The 19,547-nt window shown below is 39.8% G+C and overlaps 1 protein-coding gene across 1 annotated transcript in view; it reads right to left on the bottom strand.

Annotated features, from left to right (window-relative positions):
- The window catches only part of ORC2 (origin recognition complex subunit 2), an 829,308-nt gene that overhangs the window by 664,853 nt on the left and 144,908 nt on the right, over nucleotides 1-19,547 (bottom strand). Inside the window, exon 6 of the mRNA XM_044075702.1 lies at nucleotides 12,850-12,881. Coding sequence (XP_043931637.1) covers nucleotides 12,850-12,881 — 32 coding nt within the window. The remainder of the gene's footprint in view (nucleotides 1-12,849; nucleotides 12,882-19,547) is intronic.

Raw genomic sequence — 19,547 nt, forward strand, 5'->3', positions numbered from 1 at the left:
TTAATATAAATTAACTAATTAGTAACTAAGCAGCCATAATTATCTAAAATTCAAGTTACAAGCAAACTATAATAATGAATGTTAGTATAAACATTTGATATAAATTCACAATACTACATACAAAATGTCAAAAAGGAATGCATTTTTCAACCCATTTAAAAACACACTAGTGTGCAAAACAACGTTAACATTCTAACTATATACATACAATAAGTTAAAAGTAAAACGTGTAAAATGATATAAATATAATAGATATGGTATACAAAACTAAACAATACTGCCATCTCCTGGTTTTGTAAGCACAATACAACTAAACAAATTTGAACCAAATCTTGTCTTCGCAGAAGCCAACATTTTTTTTAAAAAGGACCCAGTTAAAGCTTAACAGACCTGAGTTTAAAAACTGGGGCCAATGAGACATGATCATTGAGACCTGGTAGCCCACTGGCTTCTAATTTGAGTTGCCAAAATAGCTCCCTAATCTCAACAGTTGTCTCCCAGGGACCCCCCTCAGGGTCCAATTCCACTTTTTCAATGATAAAAAAAAAACAAAAACTGCTTCAGTGCAATACGTACTATGTTTGTAGAGGGCATTATTAATGTCCTGCTTCTTAATATCTTTAAGGTGTTCATATATACGCCTCTTAAATTTCCTATTAGTCTTTCCTATATAAAAACACCCACATATTTTACAAATAGCAATGTATACGACCCCAGCAGTATCACAATTACAGTGTGTGTTGGTCTCCACCTTCTCATTCCTATCCTTTAAACTCACACCATTTCCCTGAAGTACATAAGGACACTGTGTGCAAGAACTACCCTTGTATGTGCCCTTCCTTTGCCTGTCCCGTTTTGTTTTATGATTTTCTAACATTTCCTTCATGTTCTTGCCCTTCCTGTAAGTGAATTTCAGGGGGTCCTTAAATAGTTGCTCTAAGTCTGGATAGTTACCAAACCTCTCCCAATTCTTGGAAACAATGTCCCTAATATAATGAGCATTACTACTAAAATTCAAGACAAAATTACTGCTCCAATTAATTTCAATAAGGACGTTGCTGGCTTCCTGACCCACTACCAACTCGGGAACCCCTAAAATAGGGCTAAATCTACCTCTCCTCTCCTTCTTAATTTCATTCTCAATTTCTTTCACTAAACCCAAAGGATACTTCCTTTCTAAAAACATCTTTCTCAGTTTTTTACTCTCTACAGTATAATCCTCATCTAAAGAAGTCATTCTGCAACTCCTAATGAATTGCCCTTTTATAATTCCCCTCTTTTGACTAAAAGGGTGGACACTAGTAAAAAAAACAAATAGGAGTTTGAGAAAGTCTCTTTTCTATACACATATGATTTAAATATTTTGTCCTCTGGAATCTTTTCTACTACTACATCTAAATACTGTAGTCTCTCATGAGAAATAACATGAGTGAACTTTAAAAATTCTGTAGTGTTATTCATGTACTCAATAAATTCATATAGTATCACTTCGGGTCCAACCCAAAAGATTCAGATGTCATCTAGGTAACGTCTATAATAGCTCCAAATACTGTGAGTATTCTGAATGAAATAAATATTTCTCCTCCCATGTGGACAAGACTAGGTTGGCGTACATGGGGGCACAGCAGGCCCCCATAGCTACCCCACTTAACCGCTTGAAGAACTCACCTTCAAAAAACAGGAAATTGTGTCTAAGCACTATATCCATAAGTTCTATAAGAACCACTATGGTATCACTATCTATACTATCATTTATTCTGAGTACTTCCTCAAACCATTCTAGTCCTGCCTCACGGGATATAACATTAAACAAATCTTGGATGTCCAATGTAACAAATATTAAATCATCCTGATATAAATTTCCACCAATACTTCTCAAAAAAATCCCAAGAGTCCTTAAGGATGCACACCTTCTCAGACCAAACCTTTTTTAGCCTCAAGTCCAAATATTTGGCTAGTGGATAGGTTTTAGATCCTGTAGCTGCCACAAATTTTCTGAGAGGTGAGTTGTCGACATCCTTATGGACCTTGGGTATACCAAAAATTGAAGGAACTTTAGTTTTGTCCATAACTAGGTATTGATATACTTCTTGACTAATCATGTCGTCCTTAACCATTTCTTTTAACATAAAGTCAATTTTCCTATATGCGACATTAATTTTGTTGTGAGACACTCTGGTATATCTATCCGTGTTATTTAACATGCCATGTCCAACATTTTGGCTGAGTATGATATACTATCCATAAAAACCACCCCTCCCCCGTTGTCAGGCTTCATAACCCTGACATTCTCATTCTTCCCCAAAGAATGCAACAAGTCATTTTCCTCTTTGCTCAGGTGGTACTGCCTACTTGAATTGCTTAGACTCTGTCTGAGCTCCATTTCAACCAGAGTCTCAAAATTCTTGAGCTGGGGGTGTGGATTGTATGTGCTTTCTTTCTTAATTAAATGGACATTAGGTCCATTATTTTGTATAATAAGTTCTAAATTCTTTTTTCTCAAAAATAATTTCAAGTCTATTAAGACATTGGAAATGTTACTCACAGTACTTGGTACAAATGTAAGTCCTTTACTAAAGAGCTAAAATACACATGATCCATATCTAAATAACTATAATTGAATATGCTGAAATTCTGATGCATATATCTGTAACCTTCCACTACAATATGTCCATCTCCAAGCATATCCTGTGCCATGCTACAATTCTGAACATTTAAACTTAGTACCTCCTCCCTTTCTGCTGCCCCCCCCCCCGGGGTAGTGATAATTCACTGGTGTCTGTTTGATTCTCTCAGACCTCCTCAATGGGGGGAATTCTAAAGGGTCGTCTAGAACATACCCCCCCCGACCTACTGCACCTTGAAAATTAGTATAATCACCTTCAGTATTCCATTCCATGTTATCAGCTCTCTCCCAGGGTTCGTCCCCCCTACATGATTTGTATTATTCCAGTTTTGTCTCCTGGTGCTGGTCTTGGGTTTGGGGTAAGAACGTTGTTCCCTATACTCCACTAGGTCCCTGTCCAATTGTTTACATTTTCTATCATAAATATGCTTACATTTTTCTTCAATTTTGTCCTTCACATTAAAATATTTTGTTTTTTCCGCCTCCACTGTAAACAAGAGGTCTGTTACTATGGCATGATTAATTTTCTCTATATTTTTATACAATGTATCCATTTATTTTTCGTTATTAATAATAGCTCTCATAATAGCTAATCCACTATTGTTAAAAATTTTGAGTAACTCTCTATGAAATTCACTACCCTCCCTGACATTGTTGGGATATTTAAAAATACGTAATCCCTTTAGCACAATTTCCCTCCCAATGAATTCCTTTAAGTAACAGTTGTCCATATACAAAATTTTATATCTTAACATCAAATAATATAATAAATTAACATTTGTCTTGTAACTGTTCACATTCAGATTATTCAATGTCCTAGTCATGTTCAAGTAACTGTCAGCAAAATTACAGTTACTTTTAAGCCATTGAGAAACGGCATGAATTACCCTCCATTGCACAGTCTCAGTAACATTTTCAGTGTTGATCAAACCAAAATCCGGCACAATAAAGGTTGTCCAATGTAGGAAAATAGTTAGATGGCAGCCAAGTAAGTAAAAACAAAGATTTATTTCAGCAAACGATAAAACTTCAAGCGAACATCAACAAATCCTCGGTATTCCATTAAGTACAAAGGTAAGAAATTGAGCGCTTTCGTCTCCACATCAGGAGACTTCTTCAGAATAATGCTTAATGAATGAAATTTGTCTTATATACATGTTGCACTCCCTCGCAAACCTATTTGATTGTTAAATTGTTAATCAATTAAATAATCGAACCTGCATTTCAAACAATTGAAATAAACTAAGCAATGTCTTGCTTAGTTAATAAACAAAAATGCCCATAGTGAGCTACAATTGCTTTTGAATAGCGTTTCCATTGATTAACATTTAAATTAGTGAAATAATATTAGAAATAAAATACTAGAACCAAGACAAAAACATGATGGACAATGAAATTGGTCATTTTCCTTTTATATTCATTAGTGCAAGCCCTAAACTGTGATTATTATGTAAAACCAACACATTCTATCGTAAATCAAATGAATTGTTAGCATTCTTAAAAAACTGCAAGTGTGGTGTGTTCTTACTTCTAAAATGATAACAATTTTAAATCAAATTCCCAGGTACACTAGGCTTATACTAATACGCTAATTATTATAGTGGGTGATTTCACAACTTCACTCTACATCTTCCCTGTTCCTACCCTGAAGTAACTACCCTACGTGAAGTCTCAAATAAACAGTTATGCTTTAGTAGTATGTTATTAGAGATGACAGACTTGGAACCCACAGTGAACCCTAGGTAATTCCCCTTTCAATCAAATAATGAACCTAAAATGGGAAAAAACAAGCATCCACTCACATAAATATGATTAAAACATAAATGTATGGATAATATATGTATGCAATAAATAAATAAAAATATAAAAAAAAATAAAAATATAAAAATACAAAATTTCCTATTTTTTAAGGTGATAACAATATTTTGCTAGACATTATTAGTATAACATCTAATTGTTTTCAGACATTTTTTAACATGCTACCAATATTTTATCAAAGCAACAAATATTTTATAATAAAAGTACTAATATTGGGTGAATATTTATTTATTTTTATTTATTAAACAATTTCATTTATCCATATATATTTATGTACTTTTTATATATATATATTTATATATTTATACACTTGGATATGTGCACATCCAAATGGCTTATTAAATTATTTACGTTTTATAGGGTTTGCCACATATGGTAGCGTATTTAATGTTCTATTTATTTATTGCATACATATATTATCCATACATTTATGTTTTAATCATATTTATGTGAGTGGATGCTTGTTTTTTCCCATTTTAGGTTCATTATTTGATTGAAAGGGGAATTACCTAGGGTTCACTGTGGGTTCCAAGTCTGTCATCTCTAATAACATACTACTAAAGCATAACTGTTTATTTGAGACTTCACGTAGGGTAGTTACTTCAGGGTAGGAACAGGGAAGATGTAGAGTGAAGTTGTGAAATCACCCACTATAATAATTAGCATATTAGTATAAGCCTAGTGTACCTGGGAATTTGATTTAAAATTGTTATCATTTTAGAAGTAAGAACACACCACACTTGCAGTTTTTTAAGAATGCTAACAATTCATTTGATTTACGATAGAATGTGTTGGTTTTACATAACAATCACAGTTTAGGGCTTGCACTAATGAATATAAAAGGAAAATGACCAATTTCATTGTCCATCATGTTTTTGTCTTGGTTCTAGTATTTTATTTCTGGTATTATTTCACTAATTTAAATGTTAATCAATGGAAACGCTATTCAAAAGCAATTGTAGCTCACTATGGGCATTTTTGTTTATTAACTAAGCAAGACATTGCTTAGTTTATTTCAATTGTTTGAAATGCAGGTTAGATTATTTAATTGATTAACAATTTAACAATCAAATAGGTTTGCGAGGGAGTGCAACATGTATATAAGACAAATTTCATTCATTAAGCATTATTCTGAAGAAGTCTCCTGATGTGGAGACGAAAGCGCTCAATTTCTTACCTTTGTACTTAATGGAATACCGAGGATTTGTTGATGTTCGCTTGAAGTTTTATCGTTTGCTGAAATAAATCTTTGTTTTTACTAACTTGGCTGCCATCTAACTATTTTCCTACATTGGACAACCTTTATTGTGCCGGATTTTGGTTTGATCTACAGTTTTTGTGTTTTTGAGAGTTTGGCTGGTTAACATTTTCAGTGTTGTTAACACTGCTAGTAGCTAAATTGAAACAGTCACCTTGTTGTATTTGATTCTGGTTTCCTTTCTTCCACTTAATTTACAGTAGATCCGGATAACAAATGCATTTCTTCTCGATCTCCTTGACTTAAAAAAACATGCTGAATTCTTCTCTCTTCTGAATTCTCTCCTCTCTGTCCTCGAGGCAACTGTGTGTCCGGTAAATTTCGGACGTGACGCTGGCCGTCCTAGTTGTTTAGATAACACCTTCCTGGTTGCCAGGCAAAAAATCTGCTCCATGATTGTCATAAAATGAAAAGCCAACCAAACTAGTTGGGTGCTGAGTCAGAATAGCCACCAACTGTGTAAGTTGTCCTTCCACTCGTGCAAGCCTCTCGCTCACATTCTGTAAGTCACTTGCTCTTCCGACTGAAGAGCTGATACTGGTCTCCAAATCCTCCATAAAGTAACAAAAAAAGCAAACCTCAAAAACAAGGAGGAAATAGTGCCTTTTCTGTTTTCTGTTACTGCAGAACTGTATTTTTCATACAATGAAGATTGTCCAGAGGCAGGAAAGCTCTTTAGGACAGAGTGAAGAATATGACGGTAGTCTAATTAGCACCAACTGAGACTTTGAAAGGTTCACAATTATTTCCCACTTGGGTAACAAGTCCCAGGAATCAGACTCTACATTGTTGGGGATGGTGCCATTCATAGGGTCACAGCTGTGTACCTGGCTGATGACCACTAGGGCCTTTTTAAGCCTAGCCATGCATCGCAAATTGCTGATATACTCTGGTAACCTTGATAAGTGTAAGCAGGAGCCTGGGAGAGGAACCAACTAGCTGCCTGTGTCCATTAGAGACACAGGTGCCAAACCAGGGCTGAATTTCCTGTTCCCCATCCAATTCTCCGAGTTACACTTGAATTGGGTTAGGAAGGAACTCTGCTTCACATGGATGGGAAGCCTGTTCCAGAAAAGGGGTAGTCCCTGGAATACATATCTGTCTCTCCATTAGGTCAGTGCAGTATTCTTTGACATGGAGAGAACACAGAAGACCTGTTCCCTATGGATAGTAGGTAATTCTTGTGCTGTTTGTTTTGTAGATGTGCAGGAGGTCCATCAGGATGGGGCATGAAAATTCCTTCTGTGCTAGGCATAGATCTCCCCCTCAACAGCCTGTAGGAGACAGAATAGAGGGATATGGCTTTGCGGCAGTCTGCACAGGACATACTACTTATGCTTTGTATTCTTTTACTGAGGAAATTTTGTGGACGTTCCAATTGTTGGATGTGCCTGGTTAAGTACATAAAAAAGGGGGCACTGTAGTTTAGGACAGCTCTGAAGAATGCTGAAGACAGTGCAATGATGACCTTCTTGGACTTGGATACCATACCTTTATTTATAACTTGCACTACACAGAATGATTTTCTCACTACTGTAGACTTGTGATGAAGCTAGATTACTCTCTTTGTGTCCCCACGTCCCTGACTACATGGTCAACTCCTCTAGGGTGTGTTGTTAAGATGGTATTTACCAGGGTTAGACAACTTTAAGAAGGATACTCTTGTGCATTTCTTGGCAATTAGTTTTAGTCCATGTCTCTGACACAAGTTGTTTGTTTGTATCAGCCCTTCCTGGAGAACACTAGTGTCGGTGGGGAGATTCTATGACTGCTCCTAATTTGTAATTTGCTCTTAATGTCTGCAAATTTGGTAAGCCAGAGGCCCTTGACATTGGTTTCAGAGAAGTAAATGTCAAAAAGGAGCAGTCTCAGGACCAACCCTGATGGACTCAGCTTGTGACTGGCCTCTTTGTAGAGGTCAACTCCCCATTTATAACTTCCTGTGTCTTGTCCTGTCTGTGAACCAGCTGGCTATCCACTGGGTTAGATAAGGTTTTACACATAACCTCTTTAGTTTGATAACAATGCCATAACAGGGTATTGTGCCAAATGCCTTGGCCAGATCAAGGTAGACAGTGTGAACTGTTCTGCCCTCATCCATTGCTTTGGTGACCTTTTCAAAGTAGTCCACCAGGTTAAGTAGCCATGAAATGCCCTTGACAAAACCAAACTGGGTCAGTTGCAGTGTCTGGTGGTTTCCTATGTCATTACAGATCACTTCCATGACATTCTTTCCATGGCATTTCATGAGACTAGTGAGATTTATGGGTCTGTAGTTTCCAGGGTCTGTAGATGATCCACCTTTGTGCTGACGGATGACAATAGGAAGTTAACCTTACAGTAGTTTCTGAACATTCTAGGGTTAGCTGGAGTTCCGAGTTTTATTTTACTTCAAAAGGAGACTATTTTGTGGTCTGACCTTACCAGACAGGACATAGAACTAGGGGGTGTGCAGCACTCTCCTATATTAGTGACAATCAGAACCAGTATGTTTTTGCCCCTGGTAGGCATACTGACAATCTTGTCCAGGGAATCTGTGTTTACAAAATCCAGGGATCTCTGTGTCTGCACATTTGGCATCATATATGATTCCAAGTTAATAGTGAGGTAATTAAGGTTGCCAGTGCATATGGTCTTGGGTTGGATGGCAAGTGTTACAGGCTTTCTGGGTCATAAGGGTGGAGCTATATCTTACAAGGAATTGGTATGGGATTTTGATGCTGGTTGTTTTGCTATAGGTGTCACCACATTTGCGTTCTCCCATGTATTCTTTATCAGAGCTTGACCATATTGTAACAGCTGGAGAAACCACCCAAGAAAATTACCTGGGGGAGCAGAAGACCTTGCCCAAGATGCATTTGGAGGCCATTTAACTTTTGTTCTTATGAGTTCTAACATGTCCCTGAACTTGGGGTCAAGTGGTAAAGGGGGAGAATCGACCTTCAGGCAGTCATCTATGTCCAGTGTGGAAGACTCCACAGGGGAATCAACATGCTTTCTCTTGCATGTAAGCCCTGCATCCTTGCCCTGCAGAACAGTTAGTCCAAGGAGGAAGACTGGTGAATAGACATAACTGGACCATCCTGTCAAGAACCTAGTTTTCCTGTCTCAGGCCAGGGAGGCACAGAGCAGACACAGCACAAAATGGTGCCAACTAAGTCATAATCTGAGCTGCTACAGAAAGACAGGAGGACGCTCATGCAGCGAAGCCTGCATCATGGGGCAAGGACTTACCACAGCACTACATCTAAAGTGGATGCTGTGGAGTCCAAGAAAATTACTCACGTCAGCAACAACTCTGAGATCAAGACTAGAAGAGGCAGTCCTGTCATCAGGATCAAGAGGAAAAGGTTAACCTCCAAGGCCAAGATGGCAATTAACTCCTCTGTTAAACCTGATGCCCTTTACATCCAAGATTCAGAAGGCCAACTCTGGCGAGAGAAAGCTCGACAATACCGTAACACTAAACCCAAGAAGTTGACCCCCCCCTCCCCCCAATACTGATGCTGAGGGGAAAGAGGTCAAAATTAATCAATGAAAACTCTAAGGTCAGCACCCAAAGCAGGCAATGTCAAAGCCATCAACCCCAGAGAAACCATTTATTACAACAGGTTGACCGACTGTCAATCAGGAAATAGAGATTCAAGACTGCCCAGTGAGGAAAGTTCAGGAGAATGATCAGAAAAATTAATCAGCAAAGGTGCTTTTAAGCTCCTGAGTTTAGGAGGGGAAGACACCTAGACTCATACATGCTACATCAAGAATGCCTGCCACATCTTTTTATAGTGTAGCTAAGACACAACCACCCACCCAACCCTGTTGGGCACAAAAGATGCTGAGAAAAATGGCATGGGTCCAAAGCTCCATTTCAGAACTAACTAAAGAGATATTTGCCATACAATGTATTGTTGTTGCTGTTTTTTTTCTTTTTTTATAAGGGAGTTATTGCTTGCTAAAAAAAAAGGTGAAAGACAAAAGAAACACAACATCCTCAGAGACTTTCTGACCAACACCAACAAGATCAGACTTCTTAGTTACAGTAGTAACTTCCTTTTCAATGGGCAACTTTCTTTTAAGAGAATCAGGAGAAATTTTGGAAGTAGAACAAGAAGCCCTAGCATCACTGATTGAGGCTGCCACGTTTCTTCAACTCCAGCCTATTTTTTTTTTCTTTTCTTTTTCTGTGGAACAATGTGTGGAAGAGCACACAATGCAGTACTTCACAAATGAGACTTTCTAAGATGACTCTGTGTGGATATTAGCACTATTTATCTCTTCTACATTCACTTCGAAGAAGAAAACAACTGCTGCAATAACTGCAAAGAGCAACAAGGAGCAACTGTCATAGAAACAGGTACAATATCAGCCTCAACTACAGAAAGCCTGCAAAATCACTTTTACACTAAATAAAATGGTGCCAAAAGGAGGGAGAGAGGAGGCCTGCCTGAAACACATGTAGAAGCTGATGGGAAAAATCCACCAAAACAGAAAAAGGAACAAATTAAACTAGTGTCAAAGTCAAACTAGAAACTGAATGCAAGAGAATGAATCAAAAACATCACAAGAACCACTTTTGGAAATAAAACACTAGCTTGAGCCCATTCTGTAAGCAACTGATTTCACTGTGCAGTTGAAGTCGACACAAGGGTTATTAAATGTAGGGGATTATGGGTGAAGGGAGGGGCTATGGTTGCCTGGGAAAATTTTATGAGCTGCAGGTCTTAGTCCTAGAAATAATGCAAGGAAATTATAAGTTATACATGTTCCCTACACCTTAGAGACATCATTCCTAATCATCTGTTGAACTACCTGCTTTTGTCCCAAACCTGTATTTAACCTGGTGCGTTTTGTATATGTATTCAGCAACTGTCACAGCAGCATTTTCACAGTCCTTCAGTCTGCATTTTCATATCACTAAAAATAGGTGGCTTTTGTATCGGCAATATGTTAGTAGACCTTCTCCAGAATACCACTGCATTATTCAAGAAACTACCTGGTTGCCTGTTAAGAGAAATCAGATCTTCAAAAGCCTGCACCTCACTATATGACCTTCTACTGCTTGAAACATGACATGAGAAATGCCGTGAAATAGGATTATCAACTGATGTGCCAAAAGTTTGGTCTTCTTGTTACCATCCCAGAAAGGGCTGTGCGTCTATTACAGAACACCATTAGACACACCAACAGTTCACCTTAGGCATCACTTCCCTCAATATTTGTATTTATCATAAAACTATTTTACTATTCTCCTTGCATTGCACCTTACTTGGTCCAACTGAGTTAGTAGTAACATGCACACCAAGAAGCAGTGCACTCCCTCGCTATTCAGAAGACCTCATGCTAATTATATTTTTTGAATGTTTGGATGTAGTGATGCAGATGTTGACAAAGTGTGTTTTTCAGCCAAGTCTATCTGAAAACTGTCTTAGCTTGGCCTACACCCACTTTGCACCTCACTTACATTGTCTCATCCTTGTCAGTAACTGGTTACAATATTAAAATCACATTTGTGAAGAATGCAAACTTGAGAATGGGGTTATCTCAGACAAGTTGCTTTTACTATCACTGTACACTTAAAATGCTGTAGATTTAGTTGTGTGATCAGTTTTCCTGCATATGAATACTAGTTTTCTTTGGTACTTTAAATGCAAATACTAACTGCCATATATGTCTATACTGTGTTATGCAATTTCAATGCAATACACTGCTGTATCTGTTTTGTCTATAGAGTAAGACACAAATGAAAATAGGCTTGGAAATGTTTACTTATCCAATTAATAAATGAGAACTTGCTTAAAACAGGACAGAGAGGAACTTGTCATAACCAATGCAGGCAGCTTACCACCATTATTGGAGTGCACATCTTAAAGAGGAGCTGGTTGTATGCAGGCCACTAACAACTGCTCCCAGGTCTCTTGCTGGAGCAAGTATCCGAGTCAAGAACAGTCCGAAAGTTCTGTGGTTTCTACTCACTCTTTTTGTTCCTATACATGCCTTTTCCTTCTTGTGTGTCACTTTTTTTGATAAAGTTCCTCAAATGAGGAAAAATCTTAACAGAAAGCCCTCGCTCCTAAAAAAGAAAAGTTACCCATTTCGCCTTCTAGCAAATTTCTAAATACTATTGCGATATGACCAAGAATCTTAAGCAGCACTCAAAGCATATAAGCAGTGTAGCCAGGATTTTGATGAAGCAGAAAAAAAGGGTGTCTTTCCCTGTGACCTGGTAACAAGAACAGAATAATAACTTTGCAAAAAAAACTGGCATAGTGCCTGCAGCTGCACTTTGTACAGGCATCCGCAAGCACTAAACATTTGGTAAGAGGGGTGAAGTCACTAATATCCTGCCACAGCACTACCCTAAGCCAAGCCAATAACTGAAAAAGTAATCACTTTTATGAACTACTTTAAATGAACCATCCATTTATATTTTGTGTTATCTGCATAACAGAATACAGTTTGGTACCAAATTATCTTTCTTAATGTAAGATATTACTGGACTTTTGGCCCACAGTCCTCTAGATATCCTTAGTAACCCAAGCTTCATTGTGATTTAATTCTTCTAAAGTACTTTGTTTCACCCCTCTCTGATGAATGGTATCACACCCTTCACTGAAAGATCAGACATAAAAGGAAAACAGTAACACCCAAATGGAATGAGAACATGGCTTTAAACATTCATAGCATGAGCCGTTTAGGATTCTGAACATTTCAGTCTGATAAAAAAGGTAGACCCAGAACAGTATAATGTAATCTATGAAGAGATGTGCAGACGTGTGAATAGTGGACACTTCCCAATACACCTTACATGAGAACAATCAATCTTTGAAAATCATTCATAAGGTTCTTCAAAGGTAAAATTCATCAGTAAAGCAAAGTCAATACAGTCTTCATTCCAAGCTATTATCGTAGATGTCATATTCAAATAAAGCAACTCTGGCTTCCACAATCCAAGCAATGTTAAATTCCATTTGAGTTTGTATTTCAGGAGTAATAACAAAACAAACACTGCATACAGCTGAAGTCTACATCTCTGTCAATGTGATGATGAAAACAGTCAGTATACATTTTCATTCACATTTGCCAAGGATGTTGAATCTATTTACAATTCCTAAAGTTCTGCCGCGAAGCAAGCAACTCTATTACTCACTCTAGATGGAGTTTTCTTGACCTTTTGTTTTTCTGTAAAATAAACAAACAAGAAGTCATAATAAAAGTAGTCAGTAAACATGTTGCACATATAAGATTACTACCACTAAACTAGTGGCATATTCATAGCCACACTGTTACAAATACCTACTAGTTCAACCAACATTTTTCGTTACCTGCCACAAAAATGTTCATTACCTATTAATGAAGAGAATTCCACTGGTCATAGACCGTAACAGTGCTCTAACAGTGTTTAAATTCTGCACACTAATGTATAAATAAAGACTGCGTAAAATTCAGTAGTGTAGGCCTTTTCGATATTTGCGTTTTCTACAGAAAAAAAGGATTTTTTTTAAATCAATATACTTTCTCTCTAAACAATCATGTACATATATGTGCATGTGTATTTATATATCATACCTCTCAACTTCTTAGCTAAAGAAACATGGACAAAGCCTAAAGGAATGGGAGGAAAAAGCCCAAAAATACAGATTTTAAAATATTGCTGTTAAAAACTTGGAAAATTGATGGAATAACAGGATTTGTATTACCATGCATTTTTAGAAGGATATGAAGTTTGAAATTCAAATGACTAATTTTTAGTGACTTCAATCCTCAGTGAGTCACCAGAAAACCACAAATATTATGGGGAGCAGACCAAAATAAACAGGCAAAAATCTAAACATTCTGTGAAACTCCAGACAGTTGAGAGAAATGGCATGTATATAAAACATTGAAATGCTTAACCATTTATCAAAGCATACTCAGAAAGGGTTTATAGAAGTTGTTTTACACCAAATGGAATTCAGAAATGATCAGCATGCTGTGCAGAACTTGTGCAAAGTGCAACAGTACATTACAGTAACTCAGACAGGATATGACTTTTACTACAAAATGTAGCAAAGCACAGACCACAGATGAGTGCGAATGATATATATATACAAGACGAAGAGCACTGCATATGAGCACCTACATGACTCACACAAACTAGGAGCCACATAACAGCAGGTAAAAGAAGTTCCACTGAAATCAGCTAGTCCAAAAATGTTGGTGCAAATGCATGTCCAGGTTGGTTGCACAAGTAAAACAAGAATAAGTAGGTTACAACAGAAGACAGATTTTAAAACTGCAGCAAAAATGAATATTCCTCTAATTTATGTTGGTACGACTACTACTAATGTGGGAGAGCAGCCAAGGAGCTCAGAAACAAGAAGCAGAAAGGTAATGCAGACCTAAAACTCAGCTAAAAGATACTGACAGAAAAACTTGCATAGGTTTACAGTGACATCATCAGAAGAAGGAACACAGAGGGTATGGCAGGCCATCTCAATGGGCAAAAATACTATCTACAAAACTGCCCATTGCCGTGTTCTGATAATATTAATTTTAACAGACAATCTAAGACATCCTGACACCTGCAGCAATTTTTCTAATGTAACCAATATGCCAAAGGTCTAAGGCTTGAACAAAGGCACATGAAGTGGGTGGTTCTACCACAGACCCATGTTTGGAAGAGACCAAGATGTAGCCCTTGGTAAAAATGATAGTTTTAATATCACTGCTAGGGCAAAACAGCATTAAAGAAAGTACAGTTGTGTACACTTACCATAAATGTAGATGTTTGAGTGTATTCACTGTTGCAGTCATCACATTTGGGTTATCCTGCCAAGGGTAGCCCTCAGTCGGCCCGAATACCAGAGGCTTAGTATTTCTGCGTCAGTTGCTGCTGCTCCAGGACTGACATCAAGTCGTCAGTGGTATAAAAACAAGCAGCCGACACCATTACATCAGTTTTTCTTGCCCTCTCAGGAGCCCCCAACAGGGAGCTAGGTTATGGTGGAGGAACACCACCAGTAGAAAGTAAATATCAAAGTTTCCTTGTAAGGAGAGAGAGAGAGAAAGAGACAAGGGGGATGGAGGGAGGGAAGCCAGGACTGCAACAGTGAATACGCTCAAACATCTACATTTATGGTAAGTGTACACAACTGTACTATGTTCTTCATGTTTCACTCTTGCAGTCATCACATTTGGGTTGATTCCCAAAGCTGAAGAAAAGGGTGGAGGCAGTCAAGAAGACTGGGTGCAGGCAAGGATGCCCTGAAAGACTGTGATGGCAAAGCCTGCAATGGATTTGAAGATGATAGGCAGGTGGTAATGCTTGGTGAAGTTATGAACAGATGTCCATGTTGTAGCCTCCAGGATGTCCCTGGTGGGGACCCCTCTGAAAAAAGCTGTAGAGGTGGAGGTTGCTCTGGTGGAATATGTCCTGACCCCATTTGGGGGTGGTTTCCTGTGCTGTTTGTAGCAGAAATGGATGCAGTGTGCTACCCATTTGGAGATTGTTTCTTTGGATATGGCCTTGCCCTCTGCTCCTGCAGTGAAACGGACTAGCAATTGATCAGTTTTTCTGAAAGATTTAGTCCTGTCCAGGTAGAATCTGAGCTGTCTGTGCACATCTAGAGAGTGCAGAAACATTTCCCCCTTATTTGGTGGGCTAGGGAAAAAGGTGGGCAAATGAATGGATTGGTTGAGAGCCACACTGGACACCACTTTAGGCATGAAGGATGGGTTAGTCCTGAGGGATACCCTGTCAGCATGGAAAATGATGAAGGGATCTACAGCTATGAGTGCTTGTAGCTCTGAAACTCTTCTAGTTGAAGTGATGGCCAGAAGCAAGGAGTCTTCCAAGACATACATTTTAACTCTGCTGAAGTTGCAGGTTCAAAGGGGCAGGGTGAGCTTTTCAAACACAAAGTTAAGGTCCCAGGCTGGGGTAGGAGCTCTTCTGGGTGGCCTTAAGTTGTTAGCCCCTCTTAGGAACTGCTTAATGAGAGGGTGTGAGAATAGCGGTGGCTCTGTGCTGAAATGAGCAGAGATGGCTGAGGCATGAATTTTAATAGAAGAGAAGGACAGACCCTTGTGTAGTTGTCTGCTAGGTAATCCAGGATGAGAGGTAGGGAGAGCTGTGCTGTTCCGGCTTCCCTTAGCCTGGATCCAGGTGCAAAACCTTTTCCACTTGTCAGCATAGGATTTTCTAGTGCTGGGGCATCTGGCCTCACGTACAACATCTATAACTTGTTTGCTTAGGCTGGCAGCTTGAGGAGAGGTCAGGGAATAAAGCCAGGCTGTCAGGTTGAGGGTCTGCAATTGGGGATGCATGAATTCTTCATTCCTCTGGGTCAGGAGTGTTGGGATCTGAAGTAGGTGCCATGGTGGCAGGGGTGACAGGCTGTGCAGCAGTGGATACCAGTGCTGGCATGGCCAGTATGGGGCAATCAGGATTACCCTCAGTTTTTCCTCACTTATTTTGGGCAGTACCCTTGAAATGAGTGGTAGAGGGGGAAATGCACAGACAGAGAGGTTTACCCACTGGAAGGATACAGCATCCACTTTCCAGACTTTGCTGTGAGGTTTCCTGGTGCAGAATCTGCTGATCCAATGACTGGAGTGGGAGGCAAACAGGTCTACTTTCAGGGTGCCCCATTTCTGGGTTTACAAGGGTGAAGGTTCTGAAGTCAACTGCCATTCGTGTGGGTCTAGCAGGTTTCTGCTCAAGTTATCTGCCAGTGAGTTTAGAGAGCCTGGCAGGAATTGTGCTAACAGGTGGGCTGAAGCAGTGTGCCAAAAGGTCATGGCGACCCTGCAGAGAGGATAAGAGTGAGTCCCTCCCTGCTTGTTGATATACCACATCACTGTGGTGTTGTCTGTTTTGATCAGTAGAGGCCCCGGGGAGAGTAGGGGTCTGAAAGTTGTCAGTGCATGCTGAACAGCGAACATCTCTTTTAGGTTGATCTACAGAAGGATTTGATTTGGGCTCCATTGGCCTTGAATGCACCTGCCATCCAGGTGAGCACCCTAGACATATAGTCTGATGCATCTGTGGTGAGGGTCTGGGCGGCGTGGGGTTGTGAGAATGGAATTCCCTTGTTGTAGTTGCATGCTGCTGCCCACCAAAGAAAATCTTCCCTTAGACAAGGTATCATTGGTATAAGAGTGTCCAGGTCTTGAGAGTGCTGACACCAAAGGCTTTTTAGGTACCACTGGAGTTTCATCATATGCAGTCTAGCATAAGGAATGAGTAGAATGCAAGAGGCTATGAACCCTAGAGTTTGCAGGATTTTCCTTGCGGATAACTGGGTTCTGGTGGCTAGCTTGAGAGAAGCAGCCTGTCAGGTAGGCTTGTTTTCCTGGAAATGTAAGGAATGCCATCTGGGATGCTGTGTCCAGGCTTGTTCCAAGAAATACAATTTTTTGTGTGGGGACTAGTTTTGATTTCTTTTCGTTGATAGTATACCCCAGGGAGGTCAGTAGGTCCTTTACAAAGGTCAGGTGTGGAAGCAGCTTTTCCTGTCTGCCTGAATCAGGCAGTCGTCTAAGTATGGGCAAATTTGAATATTTCTTTGTATGCAAAAAGCAATGGCGGGAGCTAGACATTTTGTAAAAACTTTGGGAGCAGTAGATAAGCCAAACGGAAGCGCAGAGAACTGAAAGTGCATAGATCCTGCCCTGAAACGAGGGTATTTTCTGCATGATTCCCTGACTGGGATGTGTAGGTAGGCCTCTTTTAGGTCTAGGGTGGCTAACCAAGCATCCTTGGAAAGCATAAGTAGAAGCTGCTGGAGGGTGAGCATTTTGAATTTTGGTATCACCAGAAAGGTATTTAGAATAGATAGATCGAGGATGGGGTGCTATGTGCCCTCTTTTCTGGGTACCAAAAAGAATCTGGAGTAGAAACCTTGGCCTATCTGTTCTGTAGGAACATGCTCTACGGCCTTCATGGAGAGCAGGGAAAGGACTTGCATTTTTGGCCTCTGTCCACTGGTTTGGAGGAAGATCTGGGAACCCTTTTGGGGTTGGCAGAGTGTGGAAATAAAATTTCTATCCCTGGGGCACTATGTTGAGGACCCAGTGGTCATTGGTAATGGTGGCCCAGTTGCCTGCATGGAAGAAGAGTTTTCCTCCTAGGGGCACGAGCAGGCGGGCAGAGGGAGGGGGTGGAAGTGTGAAGTCATTGTGACTTCTTACCATAAGGGGGTGGCTTTGCACTACCTGTTTTTGAAGAGGGGGAACTCCATTCCTTAGATTTCTGCATTCCCTGGGGCTATTGTCTGGGGGGTCTGCTTCCCCTGGATCTGGGCTGAGCTAGCCTTGGGGGGGCAGGAAAGGACCAGTGCTTGGAGGGGCAAAGCATACTAAACCTCAGTGGCTGGACCTGTAAAAAGTCTTTAACTGTCTGCATAGATTTAGCTTTTTCTTCCATCTTTTTTAAGAACTCTTCTGCCTTGGTGCCAAATAAATTGTCTTTGTTCAAGGGTGCGTCCAATAATTTGGATTTGACATGGTCTGGCAAGGTCTGTTCCTTAAACTAAGCATGTCTTCTAACTCAGAATTGGTGACTATTGCTCTGCAAGATGCTTCTAGGGCATCAAAACCACATTGTAATGTGTGCTTAGTTACTTGACTTGCAGAATGCATTAACTCTTGTAACTCTTTATTTTGTGCACAAGCAGGAAATGAAGATGATATTTTTTGTTTGAGGAGTTCCATGGTATGTTGCTGATATTTCAGCATGTGGAGCTGAAAATGTAATGCTCTAATAGCAAGAGAAGCAGAGGTGTATACTTTTTTTACCCCATCTGTCTAATGCTTGGGAATCCCTATCTGAGGGGGTAGGATTCTTAGCTGAGGTTGCTTTGAATCCTTTAGATCCTTGAGAGATGACCTCAGGGTCAGCAGTAGGATTTTTGAAAATAAATTTGTGAGAGTCAGGGACTCTATAATACCAGTCAGGTTTCCTGGGAGCAGGAGGGAGGGTGTCAGGAATCAGACTGGATTCCATAAAAACATAATCCACAACATCCAGGATAGGAGGAATGGCCAAAGGTCTGTGCTGTGGTAGATCTAAAAATTCCCAGTGTCTCTTTTTTAGACTGAGGATAGTCCCGGCATTCCCACTGGAAATGCTCCTTTAAAGTATGTAGGGTTTCCCAAAAGGAAAAGTCCTCGGGTGAAGAGGCTGAAGGGATGGATTCCTCTGCATCTGAATCCTCACAAGCAGACAGGGGTTGCATATCTTCATATTCAGATGCATCAGAGTCGGACTCCTGTTCAGATAAGGCTACTGGGGGCAAGTCTCTTTCTTTTGGAAGGGGTAGCCTGGCTTCCTCTAATAGACATTATAAGGTCTTCCGCCGTTTTAAGCATTTGAGACTGAGGCAAGGAAGTAGGTGCCTGAGCTTGGGTCGTCAATTTTTTGGGTATGATTCATACCCTTGGCCTTAGACACTCTGTTGTTTTCGAAAGAAATGAAGATGTGAAAGAAGTCGGTCTGTTTCGAGTATCAGTAGTGCGAAGTACTTCCTCGGAAGCTGGTGCCTGCTCAGTGGCTCTGGACCCATCCAAGGTAAAGACATCCGCAGGATCCTTAGTCGATGAAGAGTCTTGCAGCATACCGGACTACAAAAGGGTCTCGGTAGCGGACTGCGAATCAACAAAAGCAGGCATCAAGGGCTGCGAAAGCGCCTCACTGAGGACCAGAAAACTGATGACTAGCTTAACAGAAGAGTCGCCAGCAGTTTTGGACCTCTGCAGTCTGTCTCTGTCTTTATCCTTACATTTTTTCCGAAGATCGGTAGTCGGATGGCTTACCGAAGCCATAACAGAATTCGAAGACTGAGAGCAAAAATATCTAGCTACAAT

The sequence above is a fragment of the Protopterus annectens genome, chromosome 6.part1, assembly GCF_019279795.1.
Source record: "Protopterus annectens isolate FY-2018-M chromosome 6.part1, PAN1.0, whole genome shotgun sequence".
Classification (NCBI taxonomy): Eukaryota; Metazoa; Chordata; order Ceratodontiformes; family Protopteridae; genus Protopterus; species Protopterus annectens.